The 23,579-nt window shown below is 38.5% G+C and overlaps 1 protein-coding gene across 1 annotated transcript; it reads right to left on the minus strand.

Annotated features, from left to right (window-relative positions):
* Positions 1-207: 207 nt before the first annotated feature.
* Positions 208-22,005, minus strand: LOC128099776 (killer cell lectin-like receptor 2). The gene is made up of 6 exons (XM_052721596.1): positions 21,847-22,005; positions 19,869-19,958; positions 18,677-18,898; positions 15,701-15,843; positions 14,041-14,144; positions 208-597 (listed from the first exon to the last, which is right to left on the minus strand). Exons 1-6 carry the CDS (start codon positions 21,956-21,958, stop codon positions 411-413), a joined length of 858 nt encoding a protein of 285 aa, XP_052577556.1. The 5' UTR covers positions 21,959-22,005; the 3' UTR covers positions 208-410.
* Between the last annotated feature and the right edge of the window lie 1,574 nt (positions 22,006-23,579).

The following is a 23,579-nucleotide window of genomic DNA, read 5'->3' on the forward strand; positions in this document are numbered from 1 at the left end:
AATCAACTAATAAGTAAGAAATTGAAGCCCACAACTATATTATAGTTCTTAATTGTGCTTTCAATTAAGACAATGTATCCTATTGATAATGAAATACTCAGGCTGTTTATTAGGGTTCTTTATTTAGTTCTATGAGTATTTAAAAAAAAAAAAGAGCAGATTTTTCAGGGGCTTGGGGCAAAGCGTGTCCATGCACCAGAGAAGACATGCTCCTCCAGGAAGAAAGATGGCCTCTTCTCTGTCAAGTCAGATTCTGGAGAACATTCTCAACCTCTTTCAGCTTGTCTCTCTGTTTGCACAGAGGTCTAAGTCCTATGATCACAACACTTGTTCATAAGAAGTCACAAATTATTACAGGAAACAAATGAAGATCAGCACATTCCATTTTACCTTTACCTCTTGCTGGAGAGTTAATCAGGGAATTTATTCAGTCTCTTCTCACATATACAGGAGTAGAATTTAAAACAGTTATCATTATCTAGTCTTGTTCTAGATAAAAATGCACATTTTCCAGTCTTAGGATTGGAACCTGTTATGTTCAACTCACTAAGGAACAAAAACAATGGGCAATTGTTTAATTTTGAATATTCATTGAAATATCATGATATTGGCCAAAGTATACAGAATATGGAACTATTAGTAGTAAGTTCATCACTAAAATGTTTTCTTTATGCTAAGTTCATTAAAAAGAAATAGTCTCTTGATCATACCAAAATCCCCATCTTACTCCAAACTCGCAATTTTTATTCAGCTGGTAATATTGATTTTCAATATTTCTGAGCAATTATTTTATGCTACAACTGCTTTCCCACTTATATTTTGTCAATAAACATGCTAGGTAGAAACAAATGTACGTAGAACACAGAACAAGGTCCCATATGCTCATGTGTTGTAGAATATTATTTTAAGATGTGTTACATTTGTTAATGCTGTACAACATTTTGTTGAATGATACAAAGATGCGTTTCATTCTTTTATGTTGCATTTGGTTAACTTTGAGAAGCTGTGTTATTGTGCCTGTCTAAAACACCTGATTGGTCTAATAAATAGCTGAAGGGCCAGTAGCAAGGAAGGAGAAACGATAAGCAGGGCTGGCAGACAGAGAGAATAATTAGAAGGTCAAATCTGGGAAGAAAGGATCGGGGAGCAAAACCAAGGAAAGGAGGACTCAAGGGACCAGACACCCAGACACCCAGTCAGCCACTGAGTAAGACTGAAAGTAGGATTTACAGAAGTAAGAGAAAGGTAAAAACCCAGAGATAAAAGGTACACAGGATAATTTAGGTCAAGAAAAGCTGGATAGAAACAAGCCAAGTTAAGACCAGGCATTTATAGATAAATAAGAATAAGACTGTGTGATTTATGTGAAAGCTCAAAAAGCAAAGAGTACAAAACTGACAGAAATCAGATACCTACTCAGGCTGAGGTGTCAGCAGGAGTTGGGAAAAACCTGAAATGGTCAGGGAAGCACTGTAGCCAGTTTTCCCCCTAATAGTTAGAGAAGCTGATTAAAGAATGCACTCAAAATGGAGATCCTAAATAATTAATCTAGCCAGGCATAGTGGGGCACAATTGTAGTCCCAGTATTTGGGAGATGAAGGTAGGAGGATCACAGTTCAAGACCTAGGGAGTTTGAAGGTAGTCTGGACTAATGAGACTCTGGCAAAGAAAGGTAGAAAGAGAATTAAACCCACTCACACTACATGGAACTGAGACTTCGAAGGAATCAGTTTTTAGCAAAATAAATCATGTTCTTTGAATCTTGGATTTTAGATGGGAAGAAATGTAATATTCAAATTTACCATAGGAATTTAGAAGAAAGGAAGATAAATGAAACCAAGTGGCTTGTGGGACACAGACAGAAAGGTTAGATACATTAGGAATGGAATGTACATTAGTCAGCCATGAGACATGCTCGTGGGTACAGTCAGAAAATCATGTGTGTATGTTTAACACATGTAAAAAGAAGAAAGAACCCAGAAGACACCAACTGTTCACAAAAGATATTTATTAAAAGTAAATAAAATGTATGTTTCCCCAGTGACTTGTACACGAATTGGTATGATAGCTTCCATAATTGTCAATAATTCATAATTGTCAAAACTTAGAAATGGACCATATGTTCACATGTGGAAGAATATCATGTTATATTTGTGTAATATAACATGTATGCTTGGTAACAAAAAGAATGAACCACTGCTTTGTGATGAAAGCTTGAGTTACCTAAAATAATAATAATAATGATGATAATAATAATAATAATAATAATAATAATAATGGTAAAAGATGCAGAGAAAAATGGAGTCAATCACAAATTTGTACATAGTATATGATACTCTGAATGTCGCCATACTAATTTATAGTACAAGAGAGCACATGCCTAATTGCCTAGGGCCAGGCAGGGGAAAAAGTGCAAAAAAGAACTTTGGGAGGTAACAAAACTGCCCTGTTTTGGTGTGATGGTTCCTATTACTACAATGAAAAACCATGAACAAAAGCAAGTTGGGAGGATAGGGTTTATTTTGCTTAAACTTCCACATTATAGTCCATCATCAAAGGAAGTTACAGCAAGAATCAAACTGGGCAGGAGCTTAGGGGCACAATCTAATGCATGCCAGTGGCTCAGTCAGAGGAGCAGCAGATGGCAATTGACTTCAGGGCATCAGCCCACCAGGAAACAAAACCCTGATGGGTCAATCTCAGGTATGAATGGCCCTGAGACCACAGACCCCAGAATGCCTTTTACTTCTGCTGGGCCTTCACATGTTTGCTGCTGCCATTTTCCTCTGGTATCTGGCATGGTATGAATGGCCATGGGGAGATCCCCACTTCACTTAATGCAGTATGATCATCTCATCTTTTGAAAACATCCCATTCTACTGGGAAATTTTACCTGTGGATTATTATGAAGATGATTTCCTCTTAAATTGTACTGTTTAACTGAAGCAAAGATTTTATACAATAATAGTGTTAGTTTAAATGGGATTTTGATGATTGAGAGTTTTAATAAATATAGTAAGGCATTATAATAGAGGTTAGTTTAGTAGAAAATTAATATAGGTAAAGGTAGGATGAAATGTTGCCCCTGCCTCTGATAAAGCAGAGGCTGCAGAGGCTGAAAAATAAAACAAGGAAGTGTCACACAGCTAGAACACATGAGTTTCTATAGAGGAGCTGTATAGAATATGGTGTGGTGATATTTATTTGTACTAAAATGTGTTTTGTATGTTAATAAATAAAGTTGCCCAGGGGTCAGAGCTATTAGAGCCATAGCAAAAGCTGGGCGGTGGTGGTGCACGCCTTTAATCCCAGCACTTGGTAGGCAGAGCTAGGTAGATCTCTGTGTGTTCAAGAATACAGCCAGCATTGGAGACACATGCTTTTAATCTCAATATCAACCATAGAAGACCTGGAGGTCTGTACAGACAGGCAGTGATGAGGTGGTCATGTGGTTAGATTTACAACCAATGAGAAGGCAGAACAGAAAGACTATATAAAGACAAACACACAGGAAGTAGGTCTCTTGGCTCAAGAGGATAGCTGCAGCAGTGACGGGTAAGGCTCTTAGCTCTGACCTCTTGGGCTTTCATCTCTGCATTGGCTCTGTGTTTCTTATTTAATAAGACGGTTACTTCTACACTGTGGCTTAGGTTAATGATCAAAAACAAAAACAAAACAAACAAAAAAACTGAGTCCCGTAGCCCAGCTAGATTAAATTCTTTCAATCTTAATGTAGAGAGATGGTTCACAGGTTTCAGTGTGCATCATAGCTGAAACAAAGCCTTAAAGTAACTTCAAGTTAGATTAAGATGTTTTGATAATAGCTTTGAGATGAAGATCCCTAGAAAGGAATCTAAAGTTCACAAGGACACCTAGCTAATCATTAGGTTAGGGATCAAAATACAAAGCAGCCCAACTGTTATTAGCTGATGTATGTTCCTTGCTAGGATTGATTGTTGATCAAAGATGATGATTAATTCCTGTACACATTCTGCCCCTAATCTCCTGATACAAAAACTATTGATGAATGGGTATGCACCCTAAAGATTGAAAGTAGATCTGACTGATACTTTTTCATATGTAAAAGCTTAGGTTTGTGATTCTTTTAAGATTCTTTAAAAGATTACCTTTCAAGATAAGTAATAAGTAATTGATTCATTCTTTGTAACCACAATATGAAGCCTGCCAGCAAAGGAACTGGCTGAGAAAAATATCTTGCTTGCTTACACCCTGTTAATTTATAATAAGTTACTTAGATGTAAATGTATTCGGGTCCTTGGGATGACTTAGTTTTAAACATGTTTTTCCCTGTATTCAATATAGTCATTCACATGAAAAATAGAATGTAACTACATTGTAATTTTTATATTGCCTAGAAATTTTGTTGGGTTTCATAAGCTGCAGAGGAAAAAATAAAGTCAGAGAATAGAGAACACAGAATAAAGAATAAAGAAAAAGAGAGTGTGTGAATGTCTTTCTCCTTAGCCCTTCAGATAAATAAGTCGGAGTATGTCAACTCTGTGGATTTCTTCAAGCCCTGAGCTGCTGAAGGTTGGACCCCAGGTGAGGGTAGATGTATATGTCACAAAGGAGTGCAGCTTCCTGGCCTGCTTCCCCAAATTTGCTCAGCCGACTTTCTTACAATACCCAATACTACCAGCCCAGGAGGAAACCACCTAAAACGGGATGGCGCCTCCCACATCAGTCACTAATTAAGAAAATGCCCTACAAACTTGCCTACAGCCAGATGTTTGTTATTGAGGCACTTTCTCACTTGAGGTTTACTCTTCTCAGAGGACACTAGCTTGTGTCAAGTTGACAGAAAACTAATTTGCAGAATGGTGCTTATAAAAGTGTACATATTTGCTAAAACTCATATTTCTCATGACTTACAGAGGGTGCATTTTATTACATGAACACTCCAATTCCAAGACTTGAATTTTTAATGTAATTGTCAAAAGAGAGAAAGAAGGAAGGGGGAAGGAGGGAGGGAGGGAAGGAAGAAAAAAAGAAAGATAAGGAAAGAAAAAGAAAGAAAGAAAGGAAGGAAGGAAGGAAGGAAGGAAGGAAGGAAGGAGGAAGGAAGGAAGGAAGGAAGAAAGAAAGAAAGAAAGAAAGAAAGAAAGAAAGAAAGAGAAGGAAGGAGAGAGAAAGCAAGCAATCAGGAGTCAAACTTTCAGAACTAAAGCACATTAAAAGTGAATGTACTGCATGATCCTGAATATAAGGAAATATCAACAGTGACATGATCCAGAAAACTGACAAAACTAACTAATAAGAATATGGATTACAAATTAGAACATATTAATAAATCAATCTACATTTATTGAGTTTAATTGTTTCAGTATGATGTTGTGGAAAATTGCTTGTACCTAAAAATATTTATGGATGGCTTAGTATTATTATGATAACCATTATTATTATGAGGCTTCATGAGACAGAATCTCACTCTAGCACACAATGCCTCAAACATACTATGTAGCTTAGGCTTCCCTCAAACTCATTTACCTATAAGATTATAAATCTTGAACTTTCACATGCAGCTGGCCTCAATGAATATTAATGTATCTATGGAGCTTCAACTCATCATCAAATGGATCAAAGAGAGAGAGAGAGAGAGAGAGAGAGAGAGAGAGAGAGAGAGAGAGAGAGAGGTCAAAGCCATGCATGTTGAAATGGTTTATCCTAGTGATGATAAGATACATGCACTATTTATTAGGGTTTTGTATTAAGTTCTGTGTGTCATTTAGGAAAAAAAGAGAGTGATTCCTTAGGGCCCTGGACCAAAGGCATCCATTCTACAGACACAATCTGCTGAGTGTACAAGGAAAGAAAATGGCTTCTGCTCTGTTAAGTCAGATTTCAAAGGAATGTTTCTTCCCTTTCCAGCTCATCACCATATTTGCACAGCAGACTGAGATCTGAGGTTAAAATATTTGGTCTTTAAGTAGTTATAAATAAGCACAGGAACCAACAAAGATGACTGTGCTCCATTTTTACCTTTCCTACACACTGCACACTGAATCAGAGAAATTATACACTTTCTTTTTGCAGATACAAGAGTGAATTCTAACACAGTTATCATTATCTATACAGGTGAACTGAAAAATGCACTGCCTCCTGTCTTATGTAGTGATCCATTACTGTTAAATCACTATGAAATGAAAAATATAATGGGCAGTTATTTAAATTCAAAGCTTCTATTGATTCAGGCCAAGGTTTTAAAAACAAGGTTTATCCTTGTTTCATGTCTAGTATCCTGCTATGAGTGAGTACATACCATGTTTGTCTTTCTGAGTCTGGGTTACCTCACTCAGGATGTTTTTTTCTAGATCCATCCATTTGTCTGCAAACCTCATGATGCCATTGTTTTTTTCTGCTGAGTAGTATTCCATTGTGTATATGTACCACATTTTGTTTATCCATTCTTCAGTTGAAGGGCATCTGGGTTGTTTCCATGTTCTGGCTATTACAAACAATGCTGATATGAACATAGCTGAACAAGTGCTCTTATTGTGTGGTTGAGCATTTCTTGGGTATATGCCCAAGAGTGGTATAGCTGGATCTTGGGGGAGATTGATTCCCAATTTTCTAAGAAAGCGCCATATTGATTTCCAAAGTGGTTGTACAAGCTTGCATTCCCACCAGCAGTGGAGGAGAGTTCCCCTAGCTCCACATCCTCTCCAGCATAAGGTGTCTTCAGTGTTTTTGATCTTAGCCATTCTGACAGGCGTAAGGTGGTATCTCAGAGTTGTTTTGATTTGCATTTCCCTGATGATTAGGGATGATGAGCAATTCCTTAAATGTCTTTCGGCCATTTGAGTTTCCTCTGTTGAGAATTCTCTGTTCAGTTCTATAGCCCATTTCTTAATTGGACTGTTGGGCATTTTGATGTCTAATTTCTTGAGTTCCTTATATATTCTGGATATCAGTCCTCTGTCAGATGTGGGGTTGGTGAAGATCTTTTCCCATTCTGTAGGCTGTCGCTTTGCCTTGTTGACCGTATCCTTTGCTCTACAAAAGCTTCTCAGTTTCAAAAGGTCCCATTGATTGATTGTTTCTCTCAGAGTCTGTGCTACTGGTGTTCTATTTAGGAAGTGGTCTCCAATGCCAATGCGTTCAAGACTACTTCCTACTTTCTCTTCTAGCAGGTTCAGAGTAGCTGGATTTATGAATTGTCTGCTACTCACATCACCAGGGAGGCTACCCGGAAAACAGGACCCCAAGAAAGACACAGGGATCGCCCAATGACAGAGAAATGGAATGAGATCTACATGAACAGCCTGGACATGAGTGGGGGTAATGAAAGGTGAGGGTCGAGGGAAAGAGAGCTTGGGGGAGCGGGAGATCCCAGCTGGATCAACAACAGAGAGGGAGAACAAGGAATAGGAGACCATGGTAAATGAAGACCACATGAGAACAGGAAGAAGCAAAGTGCTAGAGAGGCCCACAGAAATCCACAAAGATACCCACACAACAGACTGCCGGCAATGGTCAAGAGACAGCCCGAACTGACCTACTCTGGTGATGGGATGGCCAAACACCCTAATTGTTGTGCTAGAAACCTCATCCAACTACTGAGGGATCTGGATGCAGAGATCCATGACTAGGCCCTGGGTGGATCTCTGGGAGTCCAATTAACGAGAATGAGGAGGGTTTATATGAGCGAGAATTGTTGAGACCAAGGTTGGATAAAGCACAGGGACAAATAGCCAAATGAATGGAAACACATGAACTATGAACCAATGGCTGAGGGGTCCCCACTGGATCAGGCCCTCCGAATGGGTGAGACAGTTGATTGGCTTGATCTGTTTGGGAGGCATCCAGGCAGTGGGACCGGGTCCTGTGCTCAGTGCATGAGTTGGCTGTTTGAAACCTGGGGCCTATGCAGGATTGTTTGGCTCGGCCTGGGAGGAGGGGACTGGACCTACCTGGACTGAGTCTACCAGGTTGACCTCAGTCTGTGGGGAAGGCTTTGCCCTGGAGAAGGTGGGAATGGGGGGGGGGGGGTTGGGGGGAAGGTGAGGGGGGCGGGAGGGGGAGAACAAGGGAATCCGTGACCGATATGTAGAACTGAATTGTATTGCAAAATAAATTAAAATAAATTTAAAAAAAAAAACAAAAAAAAACAAAAAAACAAGGTTTATTGACCAAAATGTAAAGAATAGGGAATTAATTTTAAACATATCAATAAAAGATTTCCATTTTCTCTAAACTCATAAAAACTGGTCTTGAGTAGGGGACATGGCTCAGTGGGTGGAGGCCATTGGCAGCAGATCAGGCAATCAGAGTTCAGAACTCAGACCCCACACAATAGGAGAGAAGTGACTCTTTAACACTCCTCTAACTACACCTGTGCTGTGACCTGTGTGTCATAGTACATGTGAATATATGCACAAAAATAAATGGAATAAAATGAAAAATAAAAATGGTCTTTTGATCACAACTCAAGTTCTTACCTACTTTACACTGTTATTTTTTGTGAGCAAATTAAATTAATTTTCATTATTGCCATGGAACAATTTACACCAAATTGGTTTTTTCTGATACTTTTTACAATAAAGACAGTTTAAAAAGAAAAACTAAATGTATGTGGCACACAGGACAAGGTCTTATATGCCTGTGTTTTAAGGAGAAAGGGACATTTGTAGAATAGTCACAGAAGAGGGTTTGTGACTGTTGTTTTGGTTGATTTTTCTCTTTCCTCCCCCTTCTCAGAGCTATTGGGACTTCCCTGAAACATGGTGATCAACTGACTTCCCTGTGTGCAACACAACTGTCATCTCTGATGGACGACGAATACTAAATCCACAACTACCTTCCTGTGAAAGATAATTCAAAATGTTTAATAAAAACTAAAACACAAAAGAAAGGTGATACATGACTTCTGTGGGATGTCCTGTATGCTGTGAATATATGTTGCTATGATTGATTGATAAATAAAATGCTGATTGGCCAGTAGCCAGGCAGGAAGGATAATGTAGGTGGGACAAGGAGAGAGGAGAATTCTGGGAAGTAGAAGGCTGAAGCAGAGAAACACTGCCAGATGCCACCATGAGAAAATGTTAAGATACTGGTAAGCCACAAGCCACGTGGCAACATATAGATTAATAGAAATGGGTTAATTTAAGATGTTAGATCTACATAGCAAGAAGCCTGAGCCATTAGGCCAAATACTTTAAATAATATAAGCATCTGTGTATTTATTTGAGTCTGAGTGGCTGGCAGCCCTGGCAGAACTGGAGGTAGCTCCAGCCACACATGACTATAACCTAGCAATGTGGAGGCTGTTTTAGAAGGATTATAAACCAGGACAGACTGGACTTTGGAGCAAGACATTGATCAAATATTAACTAATAATTAAAACTTAATTCAATTCATTTATGAACAGGTAGAAATCAGATTCCTATATAGACTGAGGTGTAGCAAATATTAATTAATAAAATCAAACCTGGAGCCAGGTATTGGGGTGAATGCTGGAAGATCAGAGAAGCAGAACAAGCCACAGCCACCTCACCTTGCCAATTCCTCAGCTGATTCTGTTTCCTCAGACTGAAAGCCTCTGTGTTCTTATCCAAATAGATCTCAGCTGAAATGCTTCCCAAAAGCTTGAAAGCTTAACCAGCTTCTAGTTCCTGGTCCTCAGTCCTTGAATACCTTTCTGCCTCCTGCCATTACTTCCTGGGATTAAAGGCATGAGTTACCATGCTTGGCTGTTTCCAGTGTGGCCATGAACTCACAGAGATCCAGGCAGATCTCTGCCTCTGAAATGCTAGGACTAAAAGCGTGTGCTACCACTGCCTAACCTCTATGTTTAATATTATGGCTGTTCTGTTCTCTGACCCCAGATAAGTTTATTAGAGTGCACAATATTTTGGGGAACACAATACCACCACACTGAGGCTTCAGTAAAGCTAAGACTCCCAAAGCATCAGTAAAGCATGTCAGCCTGTCTTTCTACTAATAGGCAGGGCAAAATAAATAGTGAATCTACAGAAAATGATCATTCAAATACCAAAGAATGAATCCAGGAGTATTAGAAGTTCAAGGCTGGTTAGGGAAATACAATCAGTTTGAACAGGGCTAGCTTAATGAGAATCTGTCAAGAAATACCAGACAGAGGATGAAAGCTACCAAACTCCATGGGGCTGAAATGGCAAAGGGATAAAACTTTAACAAAAGATTGCCTACATTTAACATTGGATTTAAGCCACATGGAAATAGAGGATTTAGATTTACAACAGGAATAGAAAAGGAAGAAAATTAAACTAAGTGGCTCATAGATTATAGAACAGGTAATACAGTAGGAATGAGTATACACATTAGTCAACCATGAGGTATGATTATGGGTACAATCAATAAAGCATGTGTGTTGAACATGGGCAAAGAAGAAAAGACCCAGGAGATAGTAACTATTTACAAGACACACATAGAGTACACATTCTGCATCATGAGCTCTTAACTTTACCTCCCATGGTGACCTCTACCCAAGAAACACAAGCTCACAGCTGCTCAAGAGGCTCATTAGAAGCTGATATTCTAAGCAGGTGTCCAAGATTCTGTGTTTTCCCACTGGAGAAAATACTTGTGGTGGCCACAGAAACTTTCTGACCACTAGGATTCCCTACTGGAGCCTCAGATTTGGCCCTATTAATCACACCATAATCAAGGAACAGCTCTGCAGCATAGTCAAGGTCTACAAAGATCACTTAATCTGGATGCAGACATCCTTTTAGCCACTAGAACCTCACTCTAAATGTTACCACATGCTCACTTCACTCTGTATGGTGCTGTAGGATACAAACAAATTCATTAACTGTCGCCTTTTGCAAAGGCAAATACCAGCAATTCTAGTGCTTGGGAGGTAGATGCAAAGGAGAAGAGCTAGCCTGTATAAAATGATACTTCATATAGAAAAAATCAAAATTAATAACAATCGTGTTAATCTATATATTTTGAACAAATTAATACATCTTATAAGGCCTTTTGTCTTCTGACCAACTATGTGATGACCTGAATACATCTGTGACAGTCCAACCACCTCTGTGACAGCCTGCTTGAGAGTGTCTTTGGAGGAGAGAGAGGAAGTTATTTTCCCACGCATTTGGAAATACTGGCAGTATTTCCACACTGGCAGTGCCACGTTTAAATGGAAGTGCCTTCCATGTTCTCGGGCACTGAATGAAAGGTTCCTGAGAAAGCTACCACTGTTGATGCCTCAGATAGTTTCTGCAGAAGCTGGAGAAGAAATTCACTGAACACCACAAAGAAAATGCCATCATGAACAAAATCCAGCAGAAACAGTACATTAAGCCCACAAAAGTACAGACAATAGGATTACCAACTAACACATGTAAAATAAGTGTGGTAACTATCTTTAAAGGGATAAAAGACAGCCACATCTGCCTGTAGTCTCAGAACTTGAGAGATGGAGATACAAGGATCAAGAGTTCAAAACCAGCCTGGGGACATAAATCCCTGTTTCAAAACAACAACAACAACAAAACAATAAAAATTAAATTCATTTTTAAATGATATAAAAGGCAACTTAAAATATAACTAGCCAACAAAGTTATTAAAGGAAAAACACAGAATTATTTGGGGATTTTTAAAAATTTGTATTTCTAAAAAAAATCAATAATCAGGAAAAATGACAAATATGTGATATGAAGGCAGAGAGGAGGTTCTGAGGATTAAAGGATAAAATTGGATGAGTACCAAAAAATAATGGACAGGAGAGAATAGAGGAAGAATCAACCAAAACTAATGATGTATAAAAGGCATATGGATACCCACTAGTTGAACAACACAAAACAGACTCCTTTTTTCTTTCATAGTTTGGGGACCTTCATGTGTGTGTTTGTTTGTTTGTTTTAGACAATTTTTGTATTATTGGTTGATTTTTTTTAGTTTGATTTTATTTTCCTTTTGTTTTGGGGAGAGAAAGAAATAACATGAAATTGAGTGAGCAGGGAAGGAGGTAAGGAGGAACTGGGTATTAAGGAGGGAGGAAAACCTGATCAAAATACATTTTGTGGAAAATGTAATTTAAAAATATCAAAATATAATTTAAAAAGAGTTAGATCCACAGAAGATATGAGTTATTAAATGAAAATCAAAGTGCAAGACATGAGATACCTCCAAAAGAATTACTGGTCAGGGAGACCACAGAGGTCTCCAAAAAACCAGGCTGTTGCTGTGCACTTGGTTTTCCACCATAACTACATGGAAACACCCTGTTTCTGAAGACAACACACACTTGCTATCAGGACATAGAAAAACCAATCTCAAACCAATCAGGAAACTTGTGCTAGCTTTCAATGGGCAAAGGTTCTTTGCAGATGCTGGGGGAGTGTCTTAGTGTGCTAGGGTTTTTATTGCTATGAAGAGACACCATGACCTCTGTAACTCTTATAAAGAAAACATCTAATTGAGGTGTCTTCCTTGCAGTTTCAGAGCTTCAGTCCATTATCATCATGGTGGGGAGCATGGCAGTGTGCAGGCAGACTAGGCACTGTCTAACTCTTGACATGCAGGCTACAGGAAGTCAACTGACACACTCAGCAGTATCAAGGGCATAGGAAACCTCAAAGCCCACTCCCACAGTGACACACTTTCACCAATAAGACCCACCCACTCCAACAAAGACACACCTACTAATAGTGCGACTCCCTATGAGATTATGTGGGCCAATTACTTTCAAACTTCCAAAGGGAGAAAAGATTTGAGTGGTCTATTCCAGCACTGGACCGTGCATGCCACAATACTGATCTGCTAGGCAAGATGTGCCTAGTGGAACAACCCTTAGATGATAACTAATTGCTTTCTTATCGGAGTTGAAGTATGTTGTGTTTGATATTGTAATCCAAATCAAAAGCCCATGATTGCCAAAGTCATGGGCCCTATATGAAACCTGCTACTATCATTTTGCTAAGTGGTCATGTGAGCAAATTTCATTCTTAATATTTATGTTTATGGCCTGGCCCTGGGCTGCTCTCAACTTCCATGAGAGAAGCTTTTTACAGTGGGCAGGTGGACAGTGCAGAGAAGCAGAACTGGTCAAAGTGCTTAGGAGAAGAGAATATGTGCTCAGCCATAAAGGGGTCATCTTCATAAACCTCTTTCCCTAAAAACCACCACCACTCAGGAAATGGGAAGGAAGAGGAAACAGAAAGGATCTAAGAATCTGATAAGGAAAAAAGCAGTGTGAAAAGCAACATTCTGGACATGACAAAATTCCTACATAGATAGATAAAGGGGCATCTACTACCACTCAAGGAATCACTATTGTTAGGTGACAGTTGCTGGAAAAGGGAAATTCATTCTTCTTGGGGGATGTGGCCACTGGCAGATATCCTTGCTTCAGTGGCTGCCCTACCATGCACCGAGGGACAGCATTAATTTAAAAAACACAAGTTAAAGAGGCACATGTTAGGACAGAAGCAGAGTAAGCTTGGGGGGCTAGTGAAGGATATGAGCATACTTTATTTTATGTATATGAGATATATTCAAGAAAAAGAAATATTCTTAGTAAAGATAGTCAATGAATAGTTTTCTACCAGATAACATAACACTTGGAGTCTACAATATGACATCTTGAAATGGAAGGCAGATATACATACATATATATGTATATATATATATATATGCAAAAATGTTCTTATATTTATAAATAACAAGCAATTTATATAAGCTAACTACAGAAACAAATGAAGTGAATGTTTCAGATATTTATACTCATCGTATCTATCAGGATGACTCTAGTCCCTTCAAGTGATCTTAAGCTGTTGAATTGCTTATGCCCTGTGCATCTTAGAACACACAATCCTTAGCTGTGTTCATTATTACATCACTAGCAGTCAGCTTCTAGACTCCTCTTCTTCCTGTCTAATGCTTGCTCAAACCTGCCTTATGCATCTTATCCTTAGCTGTGAGCTCCACTGACAAAGAGAAAAGCATTGTGAAATGAGAGAAAAGCTTTTGCACACCATCATCACAACTGTGCACCAGTGTTAGAGTGTGAAGTTTCAGAAAACTCACAGTTTAAATGGGCTGTCACCAATCCATAGCCATTTCCCTTTGCTTTCATCGTATTTTAATCCAATCCAATAATTGTTTGTATTCATTTGGAGCTGAAGGAACTTCTGTAAGGAAAAAAAAAAACCTCATCTGATGATAAAATTTCCCTCTGTTTGGTGAGAAAACAATAAGATAACAGTCCCCAGCTATTCTTATGTCAGTTCTCTGCTGTCCAGTCCTCTAGCACTTCAGTCCCTCCAAGTTCATTTTTAAAGTGATTTCCCACTAGTAGCTCATTTATGTCAAAACCAATGTCAGCTACAGAAGTTATTTAAAATAAAAATTTCAGGTGTCTAGAAATACTGATTTATGAAATGATTTATGTCTTTAGACCAAGTCTCACTATATAACCAAGGCTAGTTCTGAACTCACAATACTACTGCTTGTGACTACTAAAAGCTAGCACACTGCATACATGTTTCATTAAAAAATTTCTGACACTCTATGAAATTATTCAAATGTGCATTCCCAAAGACTACAGAGGCATGTGGGAAGTGTCCATATGGTAAGTAATGCCTGTCTTCATCGCAAATTCATTAAGATAAAAAATCCTGTGTGAAAAGTTGTGTATGAACCTCCATGCTCCAGAGAGGAAGCAATTTTGAAGTTCAGACCAAGGAGTGACAGAAATTAAGGAGGAAAGGGACAGATATTTGGAAAAATTTAGTGTGTGACATGTGATATGAAAATGGCATGATATCTACTAAAATTTTTGAATATATCTTAAAATATGGGTTTAAATTTAATTATGATTAGTATAACAAATGACAATTTACATAATTATTTGACATTAAAAGATATTTTGTTGTATTTTTTATACATGTATGAAATTGGTGTACAAATTTTGTACCATGCTCTAAAGGACAAAGTTCTCAAGCTGATCCTGCAAGCATTTTCTAGAGAAATATCTTTTTCATATTAGAAGAGATTTTGTTAGTAATAATTTAAATAGAAAATGTCTGTATCTCGGCACCTTTTTTCTTTTAATTACTCATTTATAAAAACAGATATCTTTTTCCAAAAAACATAAAAATAGTATGAAGTAATGATTGCTGACAGTTTCACTGAAAAGTATCATGGAGCTAACTGGTAAAACTATTAAATTCTATGGATCTCATATAATTTCCATTTTGCAAATTGGCCCAGTGGTCAGTTACTTTCTCTATTGTCCTCCAATTACTCATCTCAGGCAGTCTCACTGATGGGTTCCAAAGATAAAGCCCTAGACTGTGGTCTCTCAGGGTGTAGTTGGCACTCTATGGAGATACATAACTGTCAGTCACAGGATGTGTTGTACCAAAGGGTTAAACTTATTCCAGGAAAACATGCTTCTCTGAGAGACTCTCTTGTAGACTCCTGAGAAAGGGAGAAGCCTGCAAAGACACAACTCTCTTTAGTAACCAGTCTCCTCATAACAGACCCTGTGTCCTGACACTAAGCCAGGAGTAGGAAGGAGTAGCCTAGGATACTCTTACTGCACAGTTTTTGCTCACGTTACAGGCAAACCATGGACAACACTTACAGGTCTCTCTTTCAGTAAACCTGCCTGGGCTCAGCATCTCACTATCACTTAGAGACAGCATCTAAGAGAAGAAATGGGCATGTTAAGAGTCTACAGTACCAGTTCATTTTCATCCTCTATCTTCAAAAGGGATAAGCTGTGGTCATGGCAGGTCTGTTTACATCCACTCCAGCGTTTATTGTCCATGATGAAATAATAACATTTTATGCCATAGCAGAACCAGTGTCCTTCAACACTTGTGCCTACAATAGAAAAGGGAATGATGAAAATTCTTATTTTCTAATAGTCTGTTTTCAGAGCACTGTTTTAATTAAACATCAATAACTAAGTAAAATTTCAGAGCTCTAAGAAATTTAAATTCCAGAATGTTAAGAGATTACTTTACACCTATGCAGTATGCAGTGTTGTTTATAACAGTACATATATATGGAAACAGCTGATGTGTCCATTGTGTATAAATCAGTAGAAAAAAACATAGCACATGCACACAAAGGAATACTATTCATCCTTTAAAGGGAAGTAAATTGACTGGGCATGATGACTTATGCCTATAACCTGAGTACTACACACAGTGAGACAGGAGGTTCACCACCAGTTTGAGGCCAGCCTAGGCTAAGTAGTGACTTCCAAACTAGCCTTGGCTATAAAATCGACTCTAAGACAACCTGGGCTACAGAATGAAACCATGTATCACACCTCAATACCTTGAAAGAGATACTCAACTAAGTGACGAACATGGATGAACTCGAGGATGGTGCAAGATTAAAGTCAGGCCCAGGACCACACTTTAGGTCTTAATTCAGATGAGGGTTTTAACACAGCCCAACTCTAAGAAGCAGAGGCTTGTGAGATACCAGAGCTGGAGTACGGGGAACAAACACTTGCTGCACAGAGGCAGTTACAAGGATGATGGAATTCTAGACCTGCGGTAATGCACTGTGTTCCCAGTTCATCCTCACACACTGTGCACTTAAGGATGTGCTGTGGTCCGTGTTAGATGCTCTTACCTTAAGAGGAATAAGAGACACATGAGGGAGCTTTTGAAGGAGTTAGTCTATTTTCCTGATTATATTGATGCCTTCAGTGATATGCCCACATGCCCAAACATGTCAAGTTGCATACGTTAAAATGTGTACAGTTGTGTAGCAATAACATCTCAATGTGATTATTTTGTTTAGGGAGGGGGAGGAGGCCTTGGTCTATTAACAAATTTCATCTCCAACCTTTTTTTCCTGTAAAGAGGTATCATTGTGTATTTTAGGCTGGCCTGGAATTTGCTGAGCTGTCCAGATTGTCATCAAATTTATAATCCTCCTATCTCAGACTCCTAAGGACAGGGACTACAGAAATATGCTACAATTTACAGATAACAAAGTTATTTTAAAAAATGACACAAAATATTTTTCATGGGTCTGAAATATTTTTTTAAAAAAATTGGCACTTTTTTCTATCATTTTATAATGTAGCAGTTTGAAAGATATTATTATTCCTTGCATAATAATGATTTTTAACCTCTATCATGGTGTAGTGAGATCATATGCAAAAGCTCTTCATAAACTATAAATTCAGAAAAATATTTAATGATGAATGATAAACTGTTGCAATTAAAGTTAACCAGTCACAATACAAGGTAAGAAAGGTTCTGTGTAATGCTTTATATTTTCATCTTTCTGGCCTCATTCACTGTGTCACTGACAGTTACACAAGTGTGGACACCATTTTGAAGCTGCAAAATGTGCTGCAGGGAGCTTCACTATGGTCACAAATAGGCCAGTTCTCTCATACCAAGGCAGAAGGAAAAAACAGATACAGACAATTATTTTTATGACTGAATACATATAAATGCTCTAAGTCCATTTCAGCCTAAGAATTTGGTGAATGCACTCTTACTGGAAACTTCCATGTTCTGTCAGCAACAGAGTTGGAGATTCAAATTTGCCCACAGACCAAAAGAACCTGAATTGTCAGCTGTGCCAACTTTCAATTACACCCCCTTAGAGCAATATAAGCCAAAAGAGCCACTGAGTTCTAGAAGCTGTAAGATTCTCCGAATTCAAACAGGGATATTTGGGGTTCCAGGCCTTTTCATGAGATAAGGATCCCTAAGCCATTAAGCCACAGATCACCAGCATTTGAAGCTACTAATTGGACTTCAAATCTTCTGGGGGAAGAAACATTAGAGAATAAAGCAGTTCTTTTTTTATTTGAAAATTTTTATTTATTTGATATTTTATTTAATTAATTTATTTATTTTTTAATTATTTATTTATTTTTTTTTTTATTTTGCAATTCAATTCAGTTCTACATATCAGGCACGGATTCCCTTGTTCTCCCCCCTCCTGCCCCCCTCACCTTCCCCCCAGCCCACCCCCCCATTCCCACCTTCTCCAGGGCAAAGCCTTCCCCGCGGACTGAGATCAACCTGGTAGACTCAGTCCAGGTAGGTCCAGTCCCCTCCTCCCAGGCCGAGCCAAGCGACCCTGCATAGGCCCCAGGTTTCAAACAGCCAACTCATGCAATGAGCACAGGACCCAGTCCCACTGCCTGGATGCCTCCCAAACAGATCAAGCCATTCAGAGGGCCTGATCCAGTTGGTGACCCCTCAGTCATTGGTTCTTAGTTCATGTGTTTCCATTCCTTTGGCTATTTGTCCCTGTGCTTTATCCAACCTTGGTCTCAACAATTCTCGCTCATATATGAAGGGCGAGGGTCGAGGGAAAGAGAGCTTGGGGGAGTGGGAGATCCCAGCTGGATCAACAACAGAGAGGGAGAACAAGGAATAGGAGACCATGGTAAATGAAGACCACATGAGAATAAGAAGAAGCAAAGTGCTAGAGAGGCCCACAGAAATCCACAAAGATATCCCCACAACAGACTGCTGGCAATGGTCGAGAGACAGCCCGAACTGACCTACTCTGGTGATGGGATGGCCAAACACCCTAATTGTCGTGCTAGAAACCCCATCCAACTACTGAGGAATCTGGATGCAGAGATCCATGGCTAGGCCCCGGGTGGATCTCTGGGAGTCCAATTAGCGAGAATAAAGCAATTCTTTATTCAAGATCCTCTCCTTACCTCTGTGCTGTTTGTAATCTAAAACAACTTTAGTTTCCTGGTAGCATCTGTTCAGTGTTCTGTTGAGGGAGGACAGACGGTCTTTGAGGCCATCACACTCTATAGATTTATTTTGAAACATTTCTTTCTTTAAGTAGCTGTCATTTTGCATGGTGCTCTTCTCTTGATGAAGATTATTCAGAGATCTCTGCAATTCATGTTTTTCTTGACTATACTGAAAAACTAAAATTACTAGCAGTTATCACACCAAAAGTGCTTATAAGTCATTAAAAGTCTCCCAAACAAAAAAAGCCCAGGACCAGATGGTTTCAGCGCTTATAAGGATTAAAAACTGAAATTTAAGATAACAGAGAAAGCCCATATGGACAACCAACACATATTATGCTGGAACTGGTACTTTGACATTTAGAAAGTAACACCTCACTTAACTTACTATAGGAATGGAAACACAAATTTCTCTCTATCAGGGTAACATTAATGTAAAGCAAACAATACAGCTGAATAAAATTGTGGTGGATGTACCACAACTTTCAATTCTTTAGTTTTTCATAGCAAAAAACTTTCAAATAAATAACTAAGTAAAATATTCAGTGAATACTTAACACAGCATGAAAAATGTAAAATAAAAAACATTAAGAAGTGCCACAATTCTCATTGGACTGGAGGGAAAGCAAAATATCCAGATACGTAGCCATGTCTTAGCACAGCTTAGGAGTGATTTTCTCTAAACATGTGAAGGAATTCAATAAAGCTCAAGCTTTATTGTCACTGTACAGATGAAGTCTTTTCACTTAACCGGGCCCTTAATATATATGGAGGAAAATAAAAAGAATACCATAATTTCTTTTGCACAGCTGTTTCTCACAGAATGTTTATGTACTATTTACAATCACCTAAACTCAGAAAGCAGATTAACATCAAGTCCTCAAAAAGAACAATACCAAGAATGAGAAATAACAAGGAAGCTCCCAATAGCCCCGGAGTAATAGACAAGGTATGTATGAGACAAGACAATACAGTTTGTCAGGTCAAAAAAACAAAACAAAACACAAACAAAAAACACAGTCCAGAGCTATCTGGCACATCCCCTGATTATAGGCAGAACAATGGACAGAGAGTGTTAACTGCATAATTTGTGTCTAAAGTTATTACTTAGGCAGAAAGGCAAAGAAGATGTATACCAGTTACTCACTGTGTGTCACCAACACTGCAACTGTCACCAGCAGAATGGAACAAAGGACTCCCAGAGGTATTGCAATGAGGTGCCACGGAACTGAACACTCTTAATCAAAACAAACAAAAAGCAAAGAAAGATATAATCACCGTGAAAAGAGCACGTCCCAATATTAGTTATAATTTTATATAGCATGGAAATGAGGGGATATTGGTCTCAAAGTTTTACAGAAGCCCATCATACAAGCTGACTGAACATGTGCTTACAAAATTTGTAGATTTCTACCTAAAACGCACCCACTATAGGAATCCTACATGTGTGAAGTTTCACAGGAGTTCACACTTCTTTTAACTTTGGTCTTATATTATCAATCCTCCTTCTTCAGCCTAGAATAGTTAGATAACAGGCACGTGTCCCTCCCCCAGTTCTACAGGATCAAAAGTACATCCTTCAGAAAGCACTGTACGTACAGACATAGTCCAGGTAGACTATCCCAAACTGGACTGTGCAGTCCACCAAGGGAGCGTAATTGAGGATGAGGAAGAAGGAAAGAGGGATGGATGTTCTTGAGAAATATAGGGAACCATGGCTGTTATGGAGCTGACTTGTATACGTGCCCATCCATTCTGGGGCCTAGAAGTCAACTCTATCTTTTTTTCATCAGTTCTGTTTTTCCCCTAGACTATACTAAACATCTTTGTGTGTCTGAGGTGTTGGGAATCTGCAAGCCAAGCCTCTGATTATCACTGTATCAAAGAAGTTAAATTTCTCAGCTTGGAGTTCACCTGATACAGTTCTTGCAGAGAAAGCAAAAAAAGACAACAGAAAAGTGAGATTTCCTCTTTTTTATTAGCAAACTTAATTATTCTTTGACATTTCTGCAAATTCATAATGTGGTTTAGTCATCCCCATCCCCACTACCCTCTCTCATGCCCTCTCTTCCTCTGCAGCTTCTTTCCAGGAAGAGATTTCCTCTTCTGATGAAATACTTTTGCTGTATCATTGCATTAGATGTTAGAAATATTTAAGACTATTAAAACACCTTCTGCTCGAGTGAAAGTATTGTTTCTAATGCGTATGCTGTGGGATGTTCTGTATGGCAAATGTGTTGCTAATTAGTCAATAAATAAAACACTGATTGGCCATTGGCTAGGCAGGAAGTGTAGGCGGGACAAGGAGGAGAATAAAGCTGGGAAGTGGAAGGCTGAGTCAGAGAGACACTGCCAGCAGCCACGATGACAAACAGCATGTGAAGATGCCGGTAAGCCACGAGCCACGTGGCAAGGTATAGATTAATAGAAATGGATTAATTTAAGCTGTAAGAACAGTTAGCAAGAAGCCTGCCACGACCATACAGTTTGTAACCAATATAAGTCTCTGTGTTTACTTGGTCGGGTCTGAGTGGCTGTGGGACTGGCAGGTGACAGAGATTTGTCCTGACTGTGGGCCAGGCAGGAAAACTCTAGCTACATGCGTACTTTGCATTTACTTAAGATTTCATTTCTCTAGAACATTTGGTGTTACTTCAAACTCTAGTTTTTTACTTTTAAAGGTTTCAGAATTCTTCTTGACTAGACTAATAATAAAAACCTCCTAACAGTTTCTCAAATTGATGAAATGTATTTGCTTCTCACTTGTTAATTTTCAACAACAGTTTTCTTATAGACTCTGATCTTATAGATCAATCTTACAGATTGATCTCCTCTATCCATCTGGCTTTCACTGTTACCAGCTAACAGTTAAGAATAGTTATTTTTTTCTTTTCCTTTAATCTTTTTAAGAATGATCACTTAATTTTTAAACTTATTTTTGAACAATTTTCTACATGATTGCTCCCCCACTTATACTCATTTATCTCCCCCCTCCTGCTGTGCATCACCAAGCCCAGCTAAAACGGAGGGTTATTGTTTTCCATAGAAGCCAGTAGGATATTGTTTTCAAATGTCAAAAGTTACAATGCATAAAACAGGTGAATTTAGACACTTAAAAAACTTACCTTTGTGACCAGCTTCTCCAGACCCTTGAGTCTCATCAGCCCTTCCTCGATTCTGCAACTCTGAAGACTTATGGAATCTCACAGTTGTGTAAGTAATCTCCTCATCACTCATCTTGGGAGTAAGTGAAGTACGTTCTGTGTTACAATCTGCCTTGAGTGATTTCTAAAGAAAAAGTTAAAATGTCCACCTTCAGGAAGGTACCTGGATCTGATGCTGCAGTGGGGTGGGAAGAGGTGAGGTCTGATTAATTCCTCTAATGATCCAAACACCCTAAATCACATGGACTGACCATGATTTCCACTAGACATGAGAAGTCTTTGAAGATTTCTGGCATTTATACTTCTAATGTTCATAGCACTTATAATTAGGAAACACAAAAAATTAAAAATTTACTATTAAGTTATTGTAATATTGGCACAGCCTATTTGTTTAAAAGAGTTAACATATAAAATATGTTAGGCATAATTGGTACCACTGCAAATCTTTGAAGCATTTTTAAACTATCAATTCAAACAACAGTCAGAGATTTCTGAATATATAAAAATTTTGCTTTAAAATTGTTTATACATTTTTTTGAGACAAAGTTTCTCTGTGTAGTTTTGGTGCCTATCCTGGATCTTGCTCTGTAAACCAGGCTGCCCTCGAACTCACAGAGATCCACCTGACTCTGCCTCTTGAGCGCTGGGATTAAAGGCTTGCACCACCACCTCCCAGCTTATTTATACATTTTGATAAATATTCGAATATAAAAGAAAAGTTCTTGCAGTCTTTTCAATTGTATTTGACTCTCAGAATTTCCCTCCAAAACAATATATGAAGGTTAATACTGCAGGTAATTACCATTTTGGGCTCCAAAACACATACATACTTCTTGGGTTAAGTCCAAGCACCTAAGCTCTCCAACCTCTCCACCCAGATTAAGACTACACATTCTTCTCCAAGGTCAGTCCTGGTGAATGCATGGAACTAGGAAAGATACTCCTGCATGGGGTAATCCAGATACAGAAAGACAAATACTGCATGTTCTCTCACATTTGAGGCTCCTGGCTCCAACTCTTCAGACACGCTATAGAACTTGGAGTGATGGTAGCAACGAGGAAAACAAAAGGGGATAGCAGAGGTGAGGTGTGGGAGCAATAGAGAGGGGTATAGCAGGGTATAACCTGAAGGTTTAGTCTCAAGTCATTCCATGTATATGATTATTTCACATATTATATTCTAGTATATGATATTGCCATAGGACCCTGTATGAAAATGCATTTTGTCACTAAAAGAAGTCATTAGCTAATGCCCATGAAAGATTCAATCTGATAGTAGATATCAATAATTATTAAATAACAAATATTTGTAACTCATCTTGCCCTTTACATTCATAACTGAGAGGGTAGCCAACCGATAATATAGAAAACAAATAGTACATGGATTGATTCTTCTCTAGTTTTTTAATTTATGAAGTTTTCTGAAGTCATTCAAATTTACCCTTATTTGCTGAGAAAAAGGAAACTTTCTATTACAGAATTCCTTTTAAAAATCTTTATTTAGCCGGGCGGTGGTGGCGCACGCCTTTAATCCCAGCACTCGGGAGGCAGAGCCAGGCGGATCTCTGTGAGTTCGAGGCCAGCCTGGTCTCCAAAGCGAGTTCCAGGAAAGGCGCAAAGCTACACAGAGAAACCCTGTCTCGAAAAACCAAAAAAAAAAAAAAAAAAAAAAAAAAAAAAATCTTTATTTATTG

Source organism: Peromyscus californicus, unplaced genomic scaffold, assembly GCF_007827085.1.
Source record: "Peromyscus californicus insignis strain IS unplaced genomic scaffold, ASM782708v3 Scaffold_6__1_contigs__length_162567912, whole genome shotgun sequence".
NCBI classification, from domain to species: Eukaryota; Metazoa; Chordata; class Mammalia; order Rodentia; family Cricetidae; genus Peromyscus; species Peromyscus californicus.

Excerpts from the sequence above, each read along its gene's own strand:
- LOC128099776 (XM_052721596.1), bottom strand. The coding sequence starts at position 21,958 with ATGAGTGATGAGGAGATTACTTACACAACTGTGAGATTCCATAAGTCT. Across the intron at positions 15,844-18,676 it reads AGATTACAAACAGCACAGAG|GCACAAGTGTTGAAGGACAC; the intron begins GTAAGGAGAGGA and ends TTTCTATTGTAG. Across the intron at positions 598-14,040 it reads GGTGACAGCCCATTTAAACT|TTTCAATGAATATTCAAAAT; the intron begins GTGAGTTTTCTG and ends AATATCATGATA.